Genomic DNA, 22,855 nt, shown 5'->3' on the forward strand with positions numbered 1-22,855 from the left:
AATTCTGATCAGCACCAGTCTTAAAATAAGTAGCCCAGACATGTTTTTGCATTGACAAGAAGATGGTAGAGGCATAAAGGTGAGATAAACAGTGACAACGCTGGTGTTTAAAGCCAAAGGTGGCTCTTGGTTCAAGTTACTTTTAACAAAAAATTTATAAAACCAGTAACAGATGAACAGGGTCAGGCAGGAATAGACATTATGTCTGAGGGACATTGAGAGATCATTGATGTTGTACTTTTTAGGATGTCCTGATGAATATGGGAAAACCTTTTAACTGTTGGTTGAAGGTAAATCTTGGGTATCGCTACACCAAAATTCAAGAATGATCTTGTTGATTATATTTCTTTAGATGATGGGTCCCAGGCCACGGTAGTTATCAGGGGAGCTGGCTTCATTGAGGAGAAAGCAGCTCTGCGGGTAGAGGTGAACAACACGAACTGCCACGTCATAACATTGAATCAAACCCAAGTGGTTTGCCAGATGGAGAGGCTGCCAGTTGGATGCTACCATGTGACACTACTGGTGAGACCTTATGGCTTTGCACTCAATGCCAGCACAGGAGAAGGCATCTTCCTAAGAGTTGAACCAAAACTGGTAGCTATCGAACCTCCTACAGCTTCAGAGATTGGTAAGTCTGAATACCAGACTGGCTCTAAGGGGACATCTGCTTTCTACTTCTTGCTTTTCATGGTGTTTTTTGGTTCTTCTGTAATTTTGCCTTACCTTTTACCTTGGTAAATGTCTTCACCTGATGAAAAAGACATAACATGACTGGACACATTGTACCCCAAAGCATTGGGGCAGGTTTCTTAAAGAGTGACAGACTGTAGAGGTAACCAGTTTCCCAACTAGTTTTGTTTGGGAATAGTAAGTTCGAGTGCAGTTATATTTGTTCCAGCAAACTAGATGGATGTTAGTGTTTCATGGCTCATCTTCCCATATCCATTTGACACATAGCTTTGTAATATTTGAATTAACCTGGCCTAATTTACATCACATATGAAAATCATCATAAAAGCTCAGTTGGTTTGTAATATAGCCATATGAACACATACACGTAAACACTGCATTAATAAAGTTCCTGCCTGAGCAGTCTGTCTGTCCCCTGCCTGAGCAGTCTGTCAGTCCAGCCATACATAGTCCTAAAACTCTGCAGTGCTGATAACTAGAGCAAACAGCTGTAATTTTTAAGCAAAATGTCTTTTTTTTTTTTTTAGCCAAAGGATCATTGCAACTCATCTGTCCTGTATGTGACACAGATGAGAAGACTCTGCCTGGAAGTCCCAGCAAGACACCTGGCCAACTGTAGCTAAGCCAAACCAAATGCTGTAAAAAGCCACCATTTCTTTCTTTGGGAGAGATAAGAATCTCCCCAACCCAATGAGAACTGTGAAGAATGCTCTTGACATATGTGGGTTGTGCAGCAAGGACCAATGGTCTCCCTGTATGACTTGTTTTCAAGCAGAAAAAATATGACCCAGGCCTACTCTGACAGTAAAAGTTATCCAGATTTTGTCTGCAAATCTCCTGTTTTCATTACTGAGGTGCTTTGATTTCATGGTAACAAACGTCACTGAGTGCAGGAGTACTGGCCTAGGTGCAGCATGAAGCTAGTTTAGCCATGTGGCTTGGACAACTGACTGTGTCGTGCTTGGCTGCCTTGGAGCAGCAGAGGGAGGGAATTATGGTCTGTGAACCTCTGTGTGGATGAGCCATGGGATGGTCTTGGGTTAATGTAGGAGCTGAAAAGCAAGAGTTATGGCCACCTCTTTTCTTTATGTTTAGCAAGAAAGATATTCTAACCCTTTTCTTTCCTCTTTTTTTTTTTTCTCCTCCTCTCCAGGGGGAGGGTCATGTAGTACAGAAGGCTGATACTCACGGCTTTAATTCATTAAAAACACCCTAAAAGGAAAAAGCCAGCAATGGGAAGTTTTAGTGCTTGGGCCTTGCTTCTCATTTCCTTCACTGACAATCCAGTTCTTCTCCCAATTACAGTGATCTGTCACTCATTAAAAAGAAAGCAAGTATAGTGCTCTCTTACATTACATATGCCTTGAACATTTATAATTGGAAAGAATTACAGCTTCCATCTGTGTTTTTAATTTCTTCCATTTAAAATACCTCTCTTCAATCTTATCGTAAAGCACACATATGCAGTATTTCATTGCATATGGATATGTGTAGATGTCAAAACTTAAGAGCACCAGCCTTTGCACAACACACATGGATTTTGCACTCTAAATCTGAGGCTCCTTATCTGACAACTATCACATTAGACAAGTGGCTTCAGTTCTGAGTTCTTGCTGTTTCTGGCTCTGTAAATACAACCTTACAGGAGAGGATGCCAGGAACCATTGTGTATTTTGTTGCATTGGGTGCCTCTTGCCAAAATATCAGTGGTGCCAGCCTGGGAGTTCCCTGTGGATGCCCAGGCATTGTTAGCAGCAGTGCTCTTTGCTGTGTGGCAAAATTATAACCAGGGTGACGCTAATAGTTCAAGCGGAGGGATAACTGCCCATGACTATGATTTACCACTGTTTAATTTACTAGTATGGATACAGCAAATGAAAATCTGCATAGTCTGGGATTGTTTTAAGGTTTCTAACTCCCCACAGATGTCCCTTTAAAGTCAACATAACAGTATATATTTAAGTAGAGTCTGGTGTATATACAAATTTAATCAGTGCCCATGTGTGTGACCAGTGAAGTATGGAGATGCAGGAATATAGGGAATAACTTTTTTTTTTTTAATTGGTGCATTGCATTCTTATCCCTGAGACTTTCCTCATTTCTGTTTCTAGGGGACAGAAGATGCTGCTGTCCATGTGACACTAATTTCTGAGGACCAGTCAACAACAGTAACCAACTTGTTCCGCTATGATCCTTCCTTAAACCCTGCTGTTGTATCACTGAGCAGAAACAGAAGTGGCATAGCAGGTGAAAAGGCTGCAGACATGTTTTGTGCATCATCTGTAGAAGTGTTACTATTGCTGATGGTGGTGAGGCAGAGGGAATTTAGGTCTATAGACTTTACTGATCTGACGCTGTTTCTTTGTTGTGTTCTTTTAACTTGTAGTCCCTGTGTTTTCTGCTAAACCTGCTCAGTCCTGGTTGTTTTATATTGGTTTTACTTTAGCATACATGAGATAATTACTTACTTGCCCTAGGCCAGTAGGGATGATGTCCACAGGATGTCAGTTGGACTATAGTGCTCCATTTGTGTCATGTTTCTCTATCTCTGCTCTGAAATTAGACCGTCCGTTTATTCTTGGTAAGCCATGACAAGAGAGATAAACTCTAGAGAGTGTCCTCCAGGATCCCAAAGAGTTGATCATAAACCCCATTATGTACATTTTGGGTTGCTGAAAGCAAAGTTCCCATTTCCAAGCCAAACTGTTTCTTCCAGTTTGAGCTTGTGGTCTTTTACTTTAGAATACGAGCATAGACTTCACAGACTTTGTAGGGGCAAAGTCCTGAGTAGATCTCATGGGATGTTTAGCATTTCTGTCTTTTGACAGTTTGGGTTTCAGTTTTTTGCTTATTTCTCCCCTTCCCCCTGGTCATTTTTTTTCTTCTTCTTTTTCCCCACGGGGTTTTGGTTGGGCATTGGGAATAGAAAGCATTAATGGACCCCACAGGGTTTTGGTTGGGCATTGGGAATAGAAAGCATTGATGGTGAATGGTGACCACTTACAGACAATCGTTTAGGAAGAAGGTTTACTACATTTCTGTGTGGCAACCAAACACCAGGTTCCTAGTATCTGAAAGGGGGATCAAGGCAGAGAGGAAGAAGACAGAAATATTCCTGCTTTCCTACCCACCCCACTCCCATTCCTCCAAGGATGCAATCATTTCATCATTATTTTTTTTTCTTCTCTTTTCACTGCCTCTCCAGTGCCCTCCTTAATAAATGTCCCCCCCAAGCTCAGCAGTTTGGCTGGACTTGGTGGGGATGCGAGGAATTAGGTGACTGGCAGTGACGAGGTGCACTCCTTGCTGCACGCCCGGCATTTCTATTCCTTTCCCCAAATGCCCTTGTCATTTTCTATTACTCCAGAATGCATAAATAAGAGAAAACGTCCTTTATCATCTGAATATTATTCAGATACCATAGCACCAAGGGGAGATTTTTCTAGCCGCGGGCAGCGCAGGTGCAAGGAATTCCTTAATGTTATAGCGTCTCGTGAACGCTGGTGTGGCTGAGTTCAATCTTCCATTCAGAATCTCCACGGCATCGCCTTTTAATATCATTTTCCTCCTATATAATAAAAAGAATAAATAAATTACACCAATGCCTTCCAGGCATCTAGGATTAAGCTGACAATTGACCAAGAGCCCAAAGAGTTCACGTTATTAATGTATTCAACTTTGCAGGTTTTCAAACTTTTAAACTTTATTTGACTCTTTGCGCTTACAGAATTGAAAAGTGCTGGTTCAAGACCTGCTTAGGGGAGCTTTGTACAGACCCTCTTGCTTTGTGAAAGGGAGAGATTTCTCCAAAGCTGAGGCTGCGGAGCTGAATGGTAACGGAGACCGTGCCTGGGGGAGCAATGCTAAAAGTAGGTGATCCTGGTCTCTGCTTGGGAGACAAAATTGCTCCTCAGACCTGAGTCTCTAGGAAGAACAGACTAACCCATAAAAGCTCATTTTGATTAAAACAAGGTTAGACTGTAAAGTAGATGAGCTGCTCCTGGGTACTGTCCTGTGTGGCTGGGATAACAGTGTCACGTGCAGCATTGTTTTTAAAATGGAATGACCCCAGTGAAGAAGAGGAGCAGGCAAAAGTGAAGCTGCTCTGGGCCAGCTGATCTTCACCAGCTCTTCTGGAGCAATTCTGTGGGTAGGCAGGTGTTTTGGGCTGTCTGGGTCAAGGGGACGGTAAAGAGATATTAACAGCTTTTTCTTGATGAGTTTAGGAAAGGGATTTATGTAAAACAGTGGTCTATGACAGCAGCAAGTTGGACTTGAAGACCCCTTCTTGTCCTCTTTATTCTTGCTTCTGTACAATTGAAACCACACCCTTCAGAGGAGACTGGAGGATGAGATTCACCTCCTAAACATGTCTTTCTTTGTGCTTGTTGCTTAGATGTATTACAAAGTCACTGCAGAGAAGTAGGCAATACTGTGGTGGGATTCACCACAGCCCATTTGGATGTCCTCCTTACAAGAAAAAGAATCATGCCATAAAGACTCTGTTTCTTTTCACTGGCTACAGACCTAGCCCTCTCAGTGAAAACTGGACTAATGCATACCACCCTCATTTTTTAAGGTATTTCAGGAGGAATTGAGGTTCTGAAATTCCCTTCTCTCCTGCCCTTATCCTTTTCTATCACTGCAACGTGAACAAGCATAGGAAAGTATCCTCTATCATCTGAATATAATTTGGCTCATGACAGAGCTTAAATGGGAGAGAGCACCATGTTTCCTGCAAACAAGGTGCTTTGGAGCATATGTGGGCATCTGATTTTAGGTACCCAAGGAAATTTTAATTTAGCTGTAGGAGGTTCCTGTTAAATAGAATCATAAAATGGTTTGGGTTGGAAGGGACCTTAAAGATCACCGAGTTCCAACCCCCCTGCCATGGGCAGCAGCACCTCCCACTCTCAGCCCCTACCAGCCTGGTCTTGAACACTTCCAGGGATGGGGCATCCATGACTTCTCTGGACAAACAACTCCATAGTGCTGAAAATTATGGTCTGGATTGTTTGTCAGGGATTTAGGAAAAATCCCAGAACTCCTCAGCTCCAGTTTATGTGATCTTCAGAAATGCTCTATTTGGCTTTTATCAGCTGCAGATATTTATAGGATAGATATTTACAGCAAGGGGGCATGGATCCTCTCCTGAGTGTGTACCAGAGGTCTGGGAGTGGCTGTAGATGGTCAAAGCCAAGTTCACTGTGCTAACGCTTCAGGACAACCCTGGTAGCTGGTGACCTTATCAGGGATGCCAAGGGACTGGGTAGGATACAGAACCATTGTAGTCTTTAATCTGGGTCAAGGGGACGGTAAAGAGATATTAACAGCTTTTTCTTGATGAGTTTAGGAAAGGGTTTTATGTAAAACTGGTCTATGACGGCAGCGAGGTTCCTCAGGCAATGGTTAAGTGTGTTAAAATAACTGTTGCCAGAAACACTGAAGTAGTTTCATCCATTCTTCTCTCCACAGGGGGTCAGGAGCTACAACTCCATAGTGCTGAAAATTATGGTCTGGATTGTTTGTCAGGGATTTAGGAAAAATCCCAGAACTCCTCAGCTCCAGTTTATGTGATCTTCAGAAATGCTCTATTTGGCTTTTATCAGCTGCAGATATTTATAGGATAGATATTTACAGCAAGGGGGCATGGATCCTCTCCTGAGTGTGTACCAGAGGTCTGGGAGTGGCTGTAGATGGTCAAAGCCAAGTTCACTGTGCTAACGCTTCAGGACAACCCTGGTAGCTGGTGACCTTATCAGGGATGCCAAGGGACTGGGTAGGATACAGAACCATTGTAGTCTTTAATTTTTTGTTTTGGGCTGATGGACACGACTGAGCCTGTTCTCGCATGATGGGTCTCCAAGCTCTTCCTCAGGCAATGGTTAAGTGTGTTAAAATAACTGTTGCCAGAAACACTGAAGTAGTTTCATCCCTTCTTCTCTCCGCAGGGGGTCAGGAGCTTCAGATTGGAATATCCCAGTTTGCCAGCTACCGAGGGTCAGATATCAAGGTGCAAATTGGGGGCTCATGGGCACAGATTCAGGCGCAGATGGACCATGGCATTAATGTGACACTTCCAGCCTTGGCTGCAGGATGGTACAATGTTTCTGTCATCATCAATGGCGTTGCTGTCACTTCAAACAGGTGTGTGAGTTGCACGTACTTTCCTTGAAATATAAATTTCATTCTCTGTCTTATTTGGTATTTTAGGGTTAATCTGAGAAGGAAGGTAAGAGTTTTCACAAATTCTGTACCTAACAGTGAAATCTGCAGTGTGGTATAAAATTATGAATAATTATCAAGGCATTTATTGATCTGTGGAACCCAAGTCAGCAAACTGCTAATGCTAGTCAATTAACTCCCCTTGGATCAGTAGGAGGCAGGAGAGAAACATTTTAGAAAAAGCAGTTGATTTGATGAAAAATGCATATTCAGGCAATCAAAGGTATTCACGGATTCAGGTCAAATGCAGATAAATCCTGCTGTAGGAAAACAGCAGAAGAAAAGAAACACTTTTCATGAGAAAAACAAAAGCTGGTTTGAAAAATAAAAAAAATGCTTTGTTTAGAGAATTTTTAAATGATGCTATTTCCATCTTTTAAGGTGACACTCCAAGTTCATGCCTAGATAAATGTAGTATAAATGAATTAAAATGTGGGGGAAAACCAACCTGAAAGTGGGATACAACAATGCATTCACAAGCAACACAGTTTTGTTCTTCGGCCATGCAGGTCTCATCCATGGCAGCTGCTAGAAATGATCATGAATCAATTATATTAGGGAGAAAGGAGATGCTTTTCTTGCTCACAAACCACCCTATACTTCTTGTTGCATTAATGAACAATGAGAACTGTGGTCGGTGGGGATGAAACACAGGGGTTCATCCTATTCAATATTGGAGTCTGGTAGCAGCACCATCACTTTGTATCTAGAGACAGAGAGTGGAGGGAGATGGATCATCCCATGAGAAAATTCTAATCTCTGGTGGGATGGATTGCAGGCTTGGGAAGGTCTACTTCTCTAATGCATCTTTTAGGAGAGCTATGAGGAGGAAAAAGAGATGTAGGTGAGACAGAATCAGAGCTGCACCCTTATCTGAGTAGGCTTCAGGTGGGAGGATGTAAAGAGGGAAGGCATTGGGACGTCCTTTCAATGCACTTGCATCTCCTGTCTGTGGGCATGGCTACAGTGGGATCTGATTGGTAACAACCCCCTCATTCTTGTTTCTTTTGATGGGCTATTCAGTTGCATCTAATGGACTAAATTTGACTCACAGGTTACCACTTGATAAGAAAGTGTTCATAACAGATGTAGCTCAAATCACATGGAAAAAGTTGGGGTCTTTTCACTGTGGCATTGAACAAAGGGGATGTGCCAGGTGGGGGTTTGGCCTTCCAACCTAGAAGGAGTTGTAAGAAAGAATAGCGCTGCAGGAGGAAAGGAAAATATGGAAAAAGACCCCAAACCTTCAAAACCTGTTTCTATGTTGCTTGTGTTTTGCAGGGTTGAGCCATTAATCCAGTACCTCTCGGAGATCTTCAGCGTAGAGCCGTGTTGTGGCTCCTTTCTGGGTAAACAGCGTCGGTACATCTGCAGCCACTTATGGAGGTTAAAGGGATCAAGGGCACAGTTTTCCTGCAGGGATGGAAAGGGCATCCCGTTTCACATCAGTTTAAATGAGGGTGTTTTAAATCTGTGACCCTTTAATATGCAGACATCAACTGGCAGACAGCAGCAGTCTGGAAATGTGGGATTGTAGTGAGCATCCCTCAATTTGGTTGGCTGGCTCTGGGGTCCCTGGGCTTCGAGTCTGATTTCCCCAAGTGTTTGCTCGTGTATCCTTTCATGTTCCCACTGGGAAAACAAAGCACGCCCACACCTGACTCATCCATGCTGTTTCTTTCAGTCATTACGCCTCCATCTTTCAAGGCTTTCCATGAGAAAGTTAGGTAGAAAGCGGGGTACGGTTGTGGTTTGAAGCAAGAAATTTCAAGTAATCCCAAAGGGGATGTTAATTTCTGTTAAGTTGAAAAGACAAAAAAAAAATAATCCCTTTTCGATGTTAATTTTAATCAAAAGTGAAATATTTATTAATCCCATTCCAAACTTTTAAACAATGGAAATCACTTAAGTGTGTTTCAGAGCAAAACATGACTGAATTAAAAAGAAAAGTTTTACTGACGGTCTTAAAAAGCAGATTTGGTGTGGTTGATTTATTTTGTCCTTTGGCTGGGGATGAGGGAGAGTTGAAACCCTGTAGTGAATTTTACATGAGCCCTTAGAACCCTTTTTGATGTTAATTTTAATCAAAAGTGAAATATTTAATCCCTTTTCGATGTTAATTTTAATCAAAAGTGAAATATTTATTAATCCCATTCCAAACTTTTAAACAATGGAAATCACTTAAGTGTGTTTCAGAGCAAAACATGACTGAATTAAAAAGAAAAGTTTTACTTTAGGTCTTAAAAAGCAGATTTGGGGTGGTTGTTTTATTTTGTCTCTTGGCTGGGGATGGAGGAGAGTTGAAATCCTGTAGTGAATTTTACATGAGCCCTTAGAAACGCTTTTATAGACGACAGAGAAATTCTTGTGATGCAACCTCAGGTACTCCACAGATTTCTCACAACACGTTTAATGACATGAAAAATCAGTGGTACATAATTAGTTCAATAGTTTGTGAAGTGCTCAAGCCTTGAAAGATGAGAGTGTGGATAGAGTTTGGAGAGAAAAGGCTATCAGTTTTGATGATTAACATATACTAAAAAAAAATAAATAAAATGATTGTACCCCTCTCTTCATATTTATGGATAATATATATATATTGTACCCCTCTCTTCATATTTATGGATAAATTGAAATTTAAATTAGAACTGATTAACTCTTTGGCTGTAGATTTATGAATGGCTTAAGATGGTTTAGAATCTCATTGCTGCAAATATCACCAGCCCTTCCCCTGCCTTAACTCTAGTCTCTTGTTGTCTCTAAGACTTGCACTGTCATCTGCATTAAAGATTTGAGCTGACTCAAAAGGAACCCCATTATAAACCAAGTTATTTTTCAGCCAGGTCATGGGAAAAGGAAGGGCACGGGATTAATGGATAAGGAGGGTGAGGCAAGGTAGAGCACTGGGAGTGCCAGTGCTGCAGACTAAAGGAAGATGGAAAGAGGCTTCAGCTGGCCTCTGGGTTTGGAAGCATGGGAGTAGGCTGAGAATGCTGAAGGGTTTGTGTTTTTATGATGATCACTTCCTAAAATCCAGACTGCTCCTTCTTCAGTGGTGCCCTGACTGTCAGTACCCTGGGAGGGAGTGCAGGTACTGCTGCTTTGCAATGCTATGTACATCCAGACATCAGGATTCATGTTTATTCTAGACAATTAGCACGTGCTCTCAGTGGTCAGAGCAGAGCCTCCCAAGGCTACTGCTCCTGTCAATGTGGAGAGGGAATCTCCAGTGCTGTGTCCTAAAATAACCGAGTGAATCAGACACAGATAGCCTGTCTCCCAGAGTCACCCAAAAATAGGATGCTTTAGGAAGATTTTATGAGTGGAGCAGCGTATGAGGATGCCTCTCTACAATATTCCTCCAGCTTCCAACAATAAACATTCGAACAAATCCAGCTAGAAGTCATAACTTTGTGTCTAACTCTTCCTGAGTCACTTTTCCATATGAATGACCCTCTTGGTTCACACCAAGAGTCTGTTTACCCATTTACTGTCGACTTCTCTGCTCTTAAGTAGATGCCCAGGGAATAAAAATCAACCAGGCAACCACCAGGGAAAGCAGACAGCCTGCCTTTCTCTAGCCCTTCATGGGAAGCCCTGGTCAGAGTTGCCTTTGATGGTGGAGGGGGAAATGCTCTTCCTGCTCTACCTGTCTTAAATGGTGCAGACTGGGAGCGTATAAGCAGGGGACGGCTTGAAGCTGGGAGCATTCATCAATCTATTGGCTTTTCTGGTCAGTGAATTCCTCAAGGGCAAGCGACCATCAGTGCATGGCAAATCTGGGACTCTGCTTGAGTGGCCAGGCAGAAGTGAAGATTGAAGGAAGGTCCATGGTTCTGGCTTTTTGTTTAAAAGCAGTCACACCACACTTTGCTTCCTTGTATGCAGCAGGACCAAAACACCTCTACCATATCCCCACCTGCCTGTATAGACAGTCCCATCCCCTGGAGACTTCAGTCCCTGTTTACTCTCAGGGGTCCTCTCCAGCAGCTTCATTCAGTTCTATGGTGGCTTTTTACTGCCACAAAGGTCGCTGGCTACCTTAGCCTCTTGTCCATCTGGATTATCCTGATACATGGCTGCTCTTATTTCTAGCTGTCTTGTTCCAAAAAAAAAGGACTTACTTTCTTCTTCCATTTGACCTGGCTAAGACTGTCAGCTGTGTTTATCAGCTTTATCATGGTTTGTGACTGATTGTTCACAGACAGTGATTAATTCCTTTCCTGCATATAATGTCCTTTTTCCTTATTTTGCTTTACTCCTAGGTGGAACTCTGCTCACAATCTCTGGGGTGGGCTTTAGCCAAAATCCTGCCCTGGTTTCTGTTTCAATGAACAGGCAAACCTGTACAGTTACTCACGTGGAAGAAGAGACACTTTGGTGCCTGACACCACCGGCTGCTAATTGGTCTAATGGAGATTCACAGGACATCTCTGTTAGAGTAAATGTAGTCATCAGCAGTAGGTCACTTCAACATGCTCTCCTTACAAAAAGGACCACCACCTTTAATTACCAAAGAGCCTTGACTCCTCTGATTACTGTTGTTGAAATGGAAATCACAGAGAGCAACCTGCTCTTGAGCATCCAGGGAGTAAACATCACCAGGTCTGTGGCTAAACTCGGGCATAGTGAATGTGAACTTGAGTTTCAGCGTGGCAACAAATCTGCAATGTTTTATCAGTGCTCTTTGCCACTGAACAGCCTGGAACCTGGAACTTTCCCCATCCAAGTTATCCAGAGGCAGCTGGGATATGCTCATGTGACAGCAAGGCTGCAGGCCCTTACTGTAACTCCACGGATAACCTCCATATTCCCATCACAAGGATCAATCTGTGGTGGGATGTTACTCACTATATCTGGTATTGCTTTAAAATCCAGGATGGGTCTGTGGCTAAACTTGGGCACAGTGAATGTGAACTTGAGTTTCAGCATGGCAACAAATCTGCAATGTTTTATCAGTGCTCTTTGCCACTGAACAGCCTGGAACCTGGAACTTTCCCCATCCAAGTTATCCAGAGGCAGCTGGGATATGCTCATGTGACAGCAAGGCTGCAGGCCCTTACTGTAACTCCACGGATAACCTCCATATTCCCATCACAAGGATCAATCTGTGGTGGGATGTTACTCACTATATCTGGTATTGCTTTAAAATCCAGGAGGAATTCGGTACAGGTCAGCCTGGGGAGCAATTACTCCTGTGAGATTCAGAACTCTGATAATGATGCCATTAGTTGTATTGTCCTTCCAGGGACCCATCCTTTGCATTATCAGTGGTTGGCTGAGGCATCTTGGGCTCTTAATGTCTCAGTGACTGTCAACGGGATCAGCAGCATCTGCCTTGGAAACTGTACACTCTACCTTCGTGAGCAGTGGACCCCCCTTGTAGATTTGGTGACCTGGGAGACCAATGGGACATTCACCTATGTGACAATCAAAGGACGGAGGTTGACATGGCCAAGTGGCAGCCCCATGGTACATGTGAATAACCGGGCTGTCTGCAAGGTGACATTTTGGAACGAGACCAGCATTAAGTGCCGAACCGACTGCATTGCCCCAGGGGAGCACAACATTTCCGTGTCCAACAGGAAAAGTGGACAAGCTTGCTTCAGAAAGGTGTCCAGTAGTTTCACCATCCTGCCTCAGGTGTATCAGTTTTACCCACAGAACTTCAGTACCAATGGTGGGGGCCTGCTCACCCTAGCAGGCTCGTCACTGAAAGGAAAGAGAATGACTTCTGTTCTCATTGATTATCACCCTTGCCTTGTTCTCAGTGTCACCTGTGTAGCTATCCAGTGCGTGGTGCCTCCAGGTAATGGGACTAGAGCTTTGAGTCTAAGAGTAGATGGTGTCTTTAAATACCTTGGAAGAATAAGTTACAGAGAGGAGTTTACCCCAGCATTCCTTTCACTTGTTACAACTGGTGTCCTTTTAACAATGACCGTATCACATATCACAGAGACGGACACCATCCAAGTATTTGTTGGAGACTTTTCTTGTAGTGGTGTCACCATCACTCGCTCCACTTTGCAGTGCTCAGCTCCTCTGCTTCCTGTTGGCGAGTACCGTGTGCTGGGCCTGGATGTCTCCAGAGGCTGTGTTTCCTCCAACCTGACGTTCACCTCTCAGCTGGTGGTGACAGCTCTTCATCACAACTGGGGTAAGTCATGAAGGCTTATTGTAGCTCCTCCACAGGGTACAGTGTAAGGGACTGTGGTGACTGGGGTTTTTTTTGGGGCATGAAAGCAAAAATGATGAATTCAAAAAAATACCTTTGTTAACAATTGACTGTCAGGCTCTGTCTTAAATCACATTTTCTGTCCTTTTCCAAGGTGGCTTGAGTGGAGGAGCAATTTACCTACGTGGAACTGGGTTTTCCCCAAGGAAGACTTTGGTCACGGTCTGTGGCACCCCTTGTGAAACTTTGGGCAACATGACGACGACTGACCTAAGCTGCCTTGCCCCACGCTTACACGGTGAGCTAAGACACAAAACCTGGCATTGTGTTAAAAACATCCCCTAAAAACTTACCTTGACTCAAAAGTAGGGGGTCCCAGTGTATCTCATCCCGGGAAAACAAATAGCAGCAGCAGCCTTGGAGAAAGGAGAAGAACCAGTATAGCACTGACTTCTGTTTTTTGAGCTCAGTCCAAAGACAGTTGCTGTCAGGGGGAGTTTTTGTGTCAATGGCCATGGGCTTTGGACTAGATCCACCATGTGCCCGTGGCCACATAGGCTTTGTGGGTGTGTATGAGATGTATACAACACCGGCAGTTCCTTGTGGCAGTTATTCCTTGGAAAAGCTGTCTCAAAATGTGCATGAGGGCTGTAGAGTTGGGTACCAAAGAGTGTCTTGGCCATCATGACCATCTTAGTGAGCTGTGCTCCCTTAAATGTCTTTTCTTCTGCCACCTCATGTATTTTGTGCTTTGGCTGCATGGTGGGACAGTTTCAGTGGGGTGAGGGGGTGGGAGGAAAAGGGTGAATAGCTGGGAGGGTGGATAAATGAAGCACTGTGGCCAGTTCATATCTTTGGGAAGCTGAGGATGAGAATTTTAGTTCCTTGAGAGGAAGATGGGATTATCCCACAGCCAGAGCATCCTCCTTAACTGGAGACAGACAGCAGGGAATGATGCCATGATCTCCAGCTCGCTCAAAGAGAGAAATAAACCTGCCTCAGTTTTGGAGGAAACTCTTGGAAATGGGCATTTCCTGGGACAAGATATATTTCCTCCCTCTCTTACTGGCAGGTGAGAATTAGTCTCCTAAAATCTTCAAAAGGTGGGATTTAAAATTTTAAATATCACCCTAGACATATGCTATTTCCCAAATGCTAAAAAGCAGAGCACCTGCCTTGGTGTTGCAATAGTGCAACACCTGGTAGTAAAACACTTCAGCCCCTTCATAGTTCTATTGCTGGGAGAACATCCTGAGATCTACTGAAATATTTGCTGCTCTGTGGCCATCCAGAGATCCATCATCCAGGTGACTAAAGATTCATGGACTCTTATCCTTTGTGGACCTGAAAGAAAAGTAGCAGTGAGAGTGTCCATCAGGGTAAATTGTCATGATTTTGCTCAAAGGTGTGTGTCTCCGTCCTCCAAAATAGTCAGAAGTTGACTAGATTAGTTGCTGAGAAGCCAGTCCAATGTGAAATTTAACATTCCTTTGAGCAAAGGTTGGGACAAGAGGCACCCAGCATTCCTTTCTTCCTCACTATTTCCAAAGTTCTAACTTTGCTCTTCTCATCTTGAACGGTTCCATTCCTCATCCATGAGGAATACTAAGAAATGCGAAAGGGGGAAAAATAAGGGTTTTAAAACCTAACCACAAGCAATACAAAGGAGACAACGAGAGGCCATAAGGGCTCAATTTCTTTTTTTTAAACAATATCCAAGCACAGTCCACACAACTGCTTATTCTTGTTTAAAAAATAAGAATGTAGAGATGGTACTGGAGTGCTGAAAAAAAAATAATAAGAGCACAAAATAGGAAAATCTGGTTATTGCAGGAAGAATAGCAGAATGAAATGTAAACAAATTGGTCCAAACTGTGAAAACATTAATAACTGTGCTCAAAATTTGCTGAGTGGTAGGTAGGCAGCAGAGGGAGCCTGGGGAAAACCGTCTTACAGGCAGGGACAGGATGCTGATTGCTGACACTAGATGTCAGCAAGTGAACGCTGGTTGCTGCCCGCTTGCTGGTTGCGTTTCATGGAGAGAAGCTGCAGAGGCTGAGTTAGTTGCCTCACTAACCAAAGGGACACAAGCACTATTGCTTTGAGGCTGGTTAACAGACAACCCCTCTCTCTCCTGCCCTGGATTTTGCCGTGTGCAGCCTTTAAATCTCAGCAGTTGACTTGCAAAGATGTGCAGCCTGGTCTAGTGGGAGGTGTCCCTGCCCATGGCAGGGGGGTTGGAATTTGATTATCTTTAAGGTTCCTTGCAACTCGAACCATTCTATGATTCTCTGTCAATGAAGTATTTACAGGAAAATGTTATATTTTTTTTACGTTTAAAAAAATATATCCTTTGGAAGCAGCTTAAATCTGCATTTGCCGGGGGCTATTTGTACTCCCTGAGACAGTCATATTCAGCCTGTGCCCATCTATGTGTGACATCAGTGAATCTGTACTCAAGATGCTTTGCAGACAACGTTCCTCCTAATATTTAAGGGATTACACACCTCCACTGTTTAGAGCATGAGTTGACTTATTCAGAGCATCTAGTCCTGTGTCTCACCTCGTGGTTTACATGCTGCTGGTTGCCTGGGGATGTTTGCCACTTGGCACTCGCACATCCAGTGCTCAGACCTTTCTGTCACAGCCTCGGACACATGGGAGAGGTGACAAAGTGACTTTGGGGGTGCAGGACCACAAGCCATGAAGGAGATGGGAGGGACAGGTCTGTAGTGCCCCAGGGCTCCTTCGGTGCAGAGGCTGGTGTGGCTGAGTTGGATGCTTGTCTGACATTTCCCGGCGTTGCTCGTGGACCGGGTGATGAGAAGTGAAGAGTTCAAGCTGCATTTCTTCTGTCACAGCACGCCGCGAAGCAGAAACACCTCCCCTCTGGCACTGGGGGATGTCAGGTCGCAGCTTGCTGCCCTCAGGTTTCAGTGCTGGGTCATGTTGTGTCTGGCCTGCTTAAGATTACAGATGTTCACATGGGAATCCCCAACAGGTCCATCTAGGGTACCCATCCGTACAAATCCGCAGGGCAAGGCTCTGCAGGTAGGAAATGGGACTTCTTTCCCAATTGGTCCAAACTGTGAAAACATTAGTAACTGTGTTCAAAATCCGCTGAGTGGTAGGCAGCAGAGGGAGCCTGGGGAAAACCGTTTTACAGGCAGGGACAGGATGCTGATTGCTGACACTAGATGTCAGCAAGTGAATGCTGGTTGCTGCCCGCTTGCTGGTTGCGTTTCATGAAGAGAAGCTGCAAGGGCTGCGTTGCCTCAATAACCAAAAGGACACAAGCACTATTGCTTTGAGGCTGGTTAACAGACAACCCCTCTCTCTCCTGCCCTGGATTTTGCCGTGTGCAGCCTTTAAATCTCAGCAGTCGAGTGGCAAAGATGTGCAGCCTGGTCTAGTGGGAGGTGTCCCTGCCCATGGCAGGGGGGTTGGAACTTGGTTATCTTTAAGGTTCCTTCCAACTCGAACCATTCTATGATTCTCTGTCAATGAAGTATTTACAGGAAAATGTTATATTTTTTTTACGTTTAAAAAAATATATCCTTTGGAAGCAGCTTAAATCTGCGTTTGCCAGGCTATTTGTGCTCCCTGAGACAGTCATATTCAGCCTGTGCCCACCTATGTGTGACATTGGTGAATCTGTACTCAAGATGCTGTGCAGACAGCGTTCCTCCTAATATTTAAGGGATTACACACCTCCACTGTTTAGAGCATGAGTTGACTTATTCAGAGCATCTAGTCCTGTGTCTCACCTCGTGGTTTCCATGCTGCTGTTTGCCTGGGGATGTTTGCCACTTGGCACTCGCACATCCAGTGCTCAGACCTTTCTGTCACAGCCTCGGACACATGGGAGAGGTGACAAAGTGACTTTGGGGGTGCAGGACCACAAGCCATGAAGGAGATGGGAGGGACAGGTCTGTGGTGCCCCAGGGCTCCTTCGGTGCAGAGGCTGGTGGGGCCGAGTTGGATGCTTGTCTGACATTTCCCGGCGTTGCTCCTGGACCGGGTGATGAGAAGTGAAGAGTTCAAGCTGCATTTCTTCTGTCACAGCACGCCGCGAAGCAGAAACACCTCCCCTCTGGCACTGGGGGATGTCAGGTCACAGCTTGCTGCCCTGAGGTTTCTGTGCTGGGTCATGTTGTGTCTGGCCTGCTTAAGATTACAGATGTTCACATGGGAATCCCCAACAGGTCCATCTAGGGTACCCATCCATACAAATCCGCAGGGCAAGGCTCTGCAGGTAGGAAATGGGACTTCTTTCCCATTTAGCAGACAGTTTTCTAAGACACGAGGAACCATCGGGCTCAACAGGATCCACCCATAAGCCTGCCCCATGGGGTCTTTCTTAGGAACAGGTGGGGTTGCAGGAAGGTTTCAGTTTGATCATGGACAAGAGCTGGGCATGCTAAATCCCAAAACACGCTCAATCCAGAGCACAAGGAATAGGAAAGCAAGCCTAGACTCTTTCATGAGACCTGTTCTCTTTTCCTTGTCTTCGATTTTTCTGAAGAAAAATCAAATCAGAACAGAGCTAAAAATTTGAGTTTCACCCTTAAGCTTTATAAAATTGCAAAATTAACAAAGTCACACTCTCTTCATGGAAAGCCAAAACTGAAACCAACCCACAAGTCTTTAAAGGTCTGGTAGAGAGATAACTGGCTTGATCCTGAGATCTGTCCCCTTCTCTTGTTCTTGCTTTGTTACTCGTGTCGCAGAGCAGTTAAGGAGTGCAGGTACTGCTGTGGATTCTGTTCAGCTCAGGTTAAATTTGCAGAACACATGGTTAATGTCTGTGGGATTCGATTCTGCTGCCGTGAAAGATGGGACGAATGGCAGGAAGCTTGAGGCAGGTGAGAAAATAACTGAATATTCATGTTAGGAGATATTAGGGTAAGTACCATATATAAATTTTGCAGTAAGCCAGTACTCGAGGTTGTACGTTTGACATTGGGGTAAGGGTAAAGAAGGCACCCTTAAAAGGAGGTAAACTGATAAGAAGATCCATCAGGGGAAAAGCAGAGTCTGCTTTTCCTGGTTAGATCAACGTACTTGGAATAACAGATCTGGCTTTAGGGTTTTGATGTAACAGCTCTTGGGACCTTTGTTAGCGAGTCTTGAACCTACAGTTAACGAAATTATATTGGTAAAAGTGGAGTTTAGATTAAAGGCTAGTAAAAGTAGGTAAAGTAAAATAAAAATAAGTAAAAGCAGGGGTTAGATTAAAGGCTAGAAATGAAATGAGGCTTGTTTAAAAGGAAGAGAGACACGGCTTGGTGGAGACAGAGAAGAAAGAGTTTTGGTTGCGCTAGAGCAGATGTACCAAGGAGGGCTAAGTTAGGGCCAAGGGGGACTATAGTCAGGGAAACGGGGTGATTCGTATGAAGAAGATATGAGAAGGATGAATTGTGGCAATTGAGACCTCAGCAGAAGCCAGGGCCTCTGACATTTATTGTGGGGGTCTAACTAAAGACCCTTCTATTTTTCAAATCCGGAAATGAAATTAAGAAAGAAGAAAAAAAAACCTAAATCTAAAGTAAAGTAAAAATAGGTAAAAGCAGGGGTTAAATTAAAGGCTAGAAATGAAATGAGGCTTGTTTAAAAGGAAGAGAGACGTGGCTTGGTGGAGACAGAGAGGAAAGAGTTTTGGTTGCGCTAGAGCAGATGTACCAAGGAGGGCTAAGTTAGGGCCAAGGGGGACTATAGTCAGGGAAACGGGGTGATTCGTATGAAGAAGATATGAGAAGGATGAATTGTGGCAATTGAGCCCTCAGTAGAAGCCAGGGCCTCTGACATTTATTGTGGGGGTCTAACTAAAGACCCTTCTATTTTTCAAATCCGGAAATGAAATTAAGAAAGAAGAAAAAAAACCCTAAATATACATATTGATTACACAGCAGGAACGTTCTGACAGTGAGATCTATCAGGCGGTGGAATAGATGCTTGCAAAGTCACCTCTTGGGACTTCTGAAACTCGGAAACTCGTCTGTGTTAAATGAATGTCTCCTAGGGAGCAATTCGTCATAGGCAGAGGTTGGACTTGACGACCTTAGCAGGTCTCTTTTTTTCCTCTCACTTTTCTTTTTTTCTTTTTTTCTTTCTTCCTTCTTTTTTTAAAAAAAAAAAAAAAAAAAAAAAAAAAATGCTTAAGCCAGAGCATCCCTCCAAGACAGGGTTGGGGGCAGCCGGTCCCTAACCCATTACCAACATGCAGAGATTTGGCTGCCGTTGTGTCTGATCTCAAAAGAGAAGCCATTAAGGGGATGAATGAGTTCATCTCAGTGATGGGATTGCATTACACGTGATTACCAGGTTTTATCTTTATAGGGAATATAGAGCATAAAGGATTCTGGGGATTGAACACTAGTCAATTAAGCAGGGAGAAGTATGGTGTCCCAGACTACCCTTTTAGGATATATTAAATGTGTTGCAATCTTTAGTTGATATTTTTTGCTACTGTTGTGGCAGGAGATAATGACACTGATAATATCAAGAGATATTACGTTTAATAGTTAGAGGTAGGGGGATGAGAGGCCAGGATTTCCTCCTAGCTGAGAAAAGCATTAAATCCTGTAGGAGCAGAGGAATATGAGGACTTCAGAGATCCCCAAAGAAGGAATGAGAATTGGACAATTCCTCAAAGAGTGGTATCTCAATCAGATGGTAAGGATCTGTAAGGTGTGGAGACGAGATCCGTCCCTCCTTCCATCCGAAAGGGAGACAACAGTCTTAGGTTTGATTCTGGGATGTATAGATTAAACAGGGATTTCTTGGATTTTGCTTCCACTGGTATCTTTACAAGCCTTTGTAACTTTGTTGTTTAGCTTAGAATTTATAAATTAATGCCTTTTTTTCCCTGGTTTCAGTTAAAAATTATTTCAGCAGTTGGCAGAATATAAGGCCTCACATTTCTACAGGCATGATAACGTTGACGTGAGGGCACTGGATCATGGCAGAAATGCCCGATTTCCACATAACATTTCAGGGGTATCCAAAGAGTGACAGGCTCTTCTTCTGCCGAGCTCTAAGGGCTGGTCAGGAAATATCTTCTGGTGACCTACATTAGCCAGGCAAGCTCTTCAACAGCAGCAAGGTATCAAAGAAAATTTTCAGGTCCTGAGATTCTGTGGGTCATTTCTAATGTTCATCCTAACAGGATTTTTCCACCTAGGAAAACTCTGCCATACTCTTTTCAAGACCGTAAAAAAAAAACCAAAGACCCTTTTGATTAGCTCAGCAACCTGTTGTTTTTTTCTTAATCTGTGGAATGTGAGTTTAATCTGCCTTCTAAATGCAGAGAGGAAAAATACAGAAAAATTGCGAACTCTCTCTCTGAAGTTCAGAGCAGATGAAATGCTAGGTTTTAATATTTCAAAAAATACCTTAAACATTGAACAGCTATAAACTTTTCAAAAATACACCTTATGAAATAATGATTTTTAGGAAAAAGTGTTAAATCTTTTAACATAGGAAATGTAACATTTTCATATTTTTACCATTTCAAAAATAATTTTCAGAATTTCTTAGGCGCTGAGACATTCATTGACAATGACACTTTCCCAGCAAACAAGATGTCTTTTAAAAAGAACTGGAATTCAGAAAAGCAAACAAAATCCAATTCCTTTCTTGATAAATCCCCATTGATTGTGCTTCTGATATTTGAAGAACACTCTTGGATACCACAGTGCAGAGTGTAATAATGTCCACAGACAGGTTCATTACAAATCTTTTATTCATTCAGGATTGATGAAAATTCTCCAAAAGTCTTTATATGCTGAGGGTTTTGGGAGAAACAGTTTTAGACGTGGTTTAGTGTTTGAAGGGTTCCTTTTTTAAAAAGTTATTAAAACCAAACATTTGAACTGTTCTGAACTTCAGTGACAGTTCACTATTTTTTAAAGCATTTTTTCTGGGTTTAGAATAAGAAAACCTAATATTTTTCACACCACTTGTTCCTTAAATGCACCTCAAAATAAAGCAGCTGCTCCCATTACACTTTCTACCACGTCCATGGAGTCAAAGCTGGATCAAGTCTCTAGTCACACTCAGGTAAAAAGCAAACTGGGAGATCCTGGTTCACACAAGTTCCCTAGAAGCCATCCAAGGTGTGGCAAAGCTTTCACTAAACCTATTTCTGGATTTCGAAGCTGTGATAGACCCTAAGTTGTCATAGTGTCCTGGTAAAAGGCTTGTGCCTTACTCCTGATCTGTAAACCACGGTCTGTCTTCCTCAGAAGAAATGCCTGTGCTCTTATTTAATCATTTACGTCACCTTATTCTGGATGGAGAAATTTGGTCCTAAAGATCATCCTGATGTTTGATGCACAAAGGATGGTATATGCTTGCTCACTCAAAGCAAAAGGGGCTGAAGGAGTTGCTTGGAGACCTATCTGTCCTCAAAAAGGATGCACCAAAATAGAGGTTGGGACATGCACATCAGGAATCCACAGTGACAAATGTTGGTTGCTAAAATCTGCTTAATGTCAGTGGTGTGTAGGCTACATTGGGTTAATTCCACCCCCCCTCTTGTCTTTGCAGCATCTTTGGCAATTCTCTGTGGCCTGACACATTCCTCTGTTGACTGCCGAGAAGACAGAGCCACCTTCATTGAATGTGATGTCCAAGTCAGGGTGGGTTCCTATCACCAGAGGGGATCTCTGTCTTACCTGTATGTCTGTGAGGACAACCCACCTCAGTGGCACTGGTTGGATCAAGTCTCTAGTCACAATCTTTAACTAAACCCATTTCTGGATTTCGAAGCTGTGATAGACCCTAAGTTGTCATAGCCTCCTGGTAAAAGGTTTGTGCCTTACTCCTGATCTGTAAACCATGGTCTGTCTTTCCCAGAAGAAATGCCCGTGCTCTTATTTAATCACTTACGTCACCTTATTCTGGATGGAGCAATTTGGTCCTAAAGATCATTCTGATGCTTGATGCACAAAGGATGGTATATGCTTGCTCACTCAAAGCAAAAGGGGCTGAAGGAGTTGCTTGGAGACCTATCTGTCCTCAAAAAGGATGCACCAAAATAGAGGTTGGGACATGCACATCAGGAATCCACAGTGACAAATGTTGGTTGCTAAAATCTGCTTAATGTCAGTGGTGTGTAGGCTGCATTGGGTTAATTCCACTCCCTCTCTTGTCTTTGCAGCATCTTTGGCCATTCTCTGTGGCCTGACACATTCCTCTGTTGACTGCCGAGAAGACAGAGCCACCTTCATTGAATGTGATGTCCAAGTCAGGGTGGGTTCCTATCACCAGAGGGGATCTCTGTCTTACCTGTATGTCTGTGAGGACAACCCACCTCAGTGGCACTGGAGGGACATCGACCCACCCCAGAGGCGTTTTGCTGGACTCTTTGCCAGGTTAGTCCTGCGACTCTCCAACAGCTGAGTGGGCCCATCTATGACATCCCCCAGAAGGTATTCCACCTTCTGCAGAATCAGTCCCTGATACACTGAAGGAACAAATTTCTAATTCTTAGGTCTCTGCCTACAGAGCAGTTTATCCTTGAGACCACTAGAGAGCTCCGCTGGGTTGTGAAATTCATTCCTTGTGTCTATCAAAGCATCTTTAGTCCCCCCCTCCTTTCCTCCCATCTTTTTAAAGTGTTTGAGAGACATCAGAAAATCCATCTCGTAAACAGCCTGCTTTGTTCCTTCTTAGGTTTTAATATTTATCTTCTGATCCAAAGCAACATCTGGTGGATGCCAATGGGGAAAAAGATTAGGCATTATGAAAAGCAGAAGT

The 22,855-nt window shown here is 43.5% G+C and overlaps 1 protein-coding gene across 1 annotated transcript in view; it reads left to right on the forward strand.

Annotated features, from left to right (window-relative positions):
* LOC106891668 (fibrocystin-like) overlaps window positions 1–22,855 on the forward strand; it is a gene marked incomplete at its 3' end in the record, with an annotated part of 118,113 nt that overhangs the window by 2,632 nt on the left and 92,626 nt on the right. The window contains exons 3-11 of the mRNA XM_014948378.1: window positions 353–631; window positions 1,221–1,249; window positions 2,805–2,940; window positions 6,645–6,840; window positions 8,200–8,267; window positions 11,184–11,378; window positions 12,167–13,075; window positions 13,248–13,391; window positions 22,257–22,470. Of these exons, the coding sequence (XP_014803864.1) occupies window positions 353–631; window positions 1,221–1,249; window positions 2,805–2,940; window positions 6,645–6,840; window positions 8,200–8,267; window positions 11,184–11,378; window positions 12,167–13,075; window positions 13,248–13,391; window positions 22,257–22,470 (2,170 nt within the window). The remainder of the gene's footprint in view (window positions 1–352; window positions 632–1,220; window positions 1,250–2,804; window positions 2,941–6,644; window positions 6,841–8,199; window positions 8,268–11,183; window positions 11,379–12,166; window positions 13,076–13,247; window positions 13,392–22,256; window positions 22,471–22,855) is intronic.

The sequence above is a fragment of the Calidris pugnax genome, unplaced genomic scaffold, assembly GCF_001431845.1.
Source record: "Calidris pugnax isolate Ruff unplaced genomic scaffold, ASM143184v1 scaffold140, whole genome shotgun sequence".
In the NCBI taxonomy this organism is placed as follows: domain Eukaryota; kingdom Metazoa; phylum Chordata; class Aves; order Charadriiformes; family Scolopacidae; genus Calidris; species Calidris pugnax.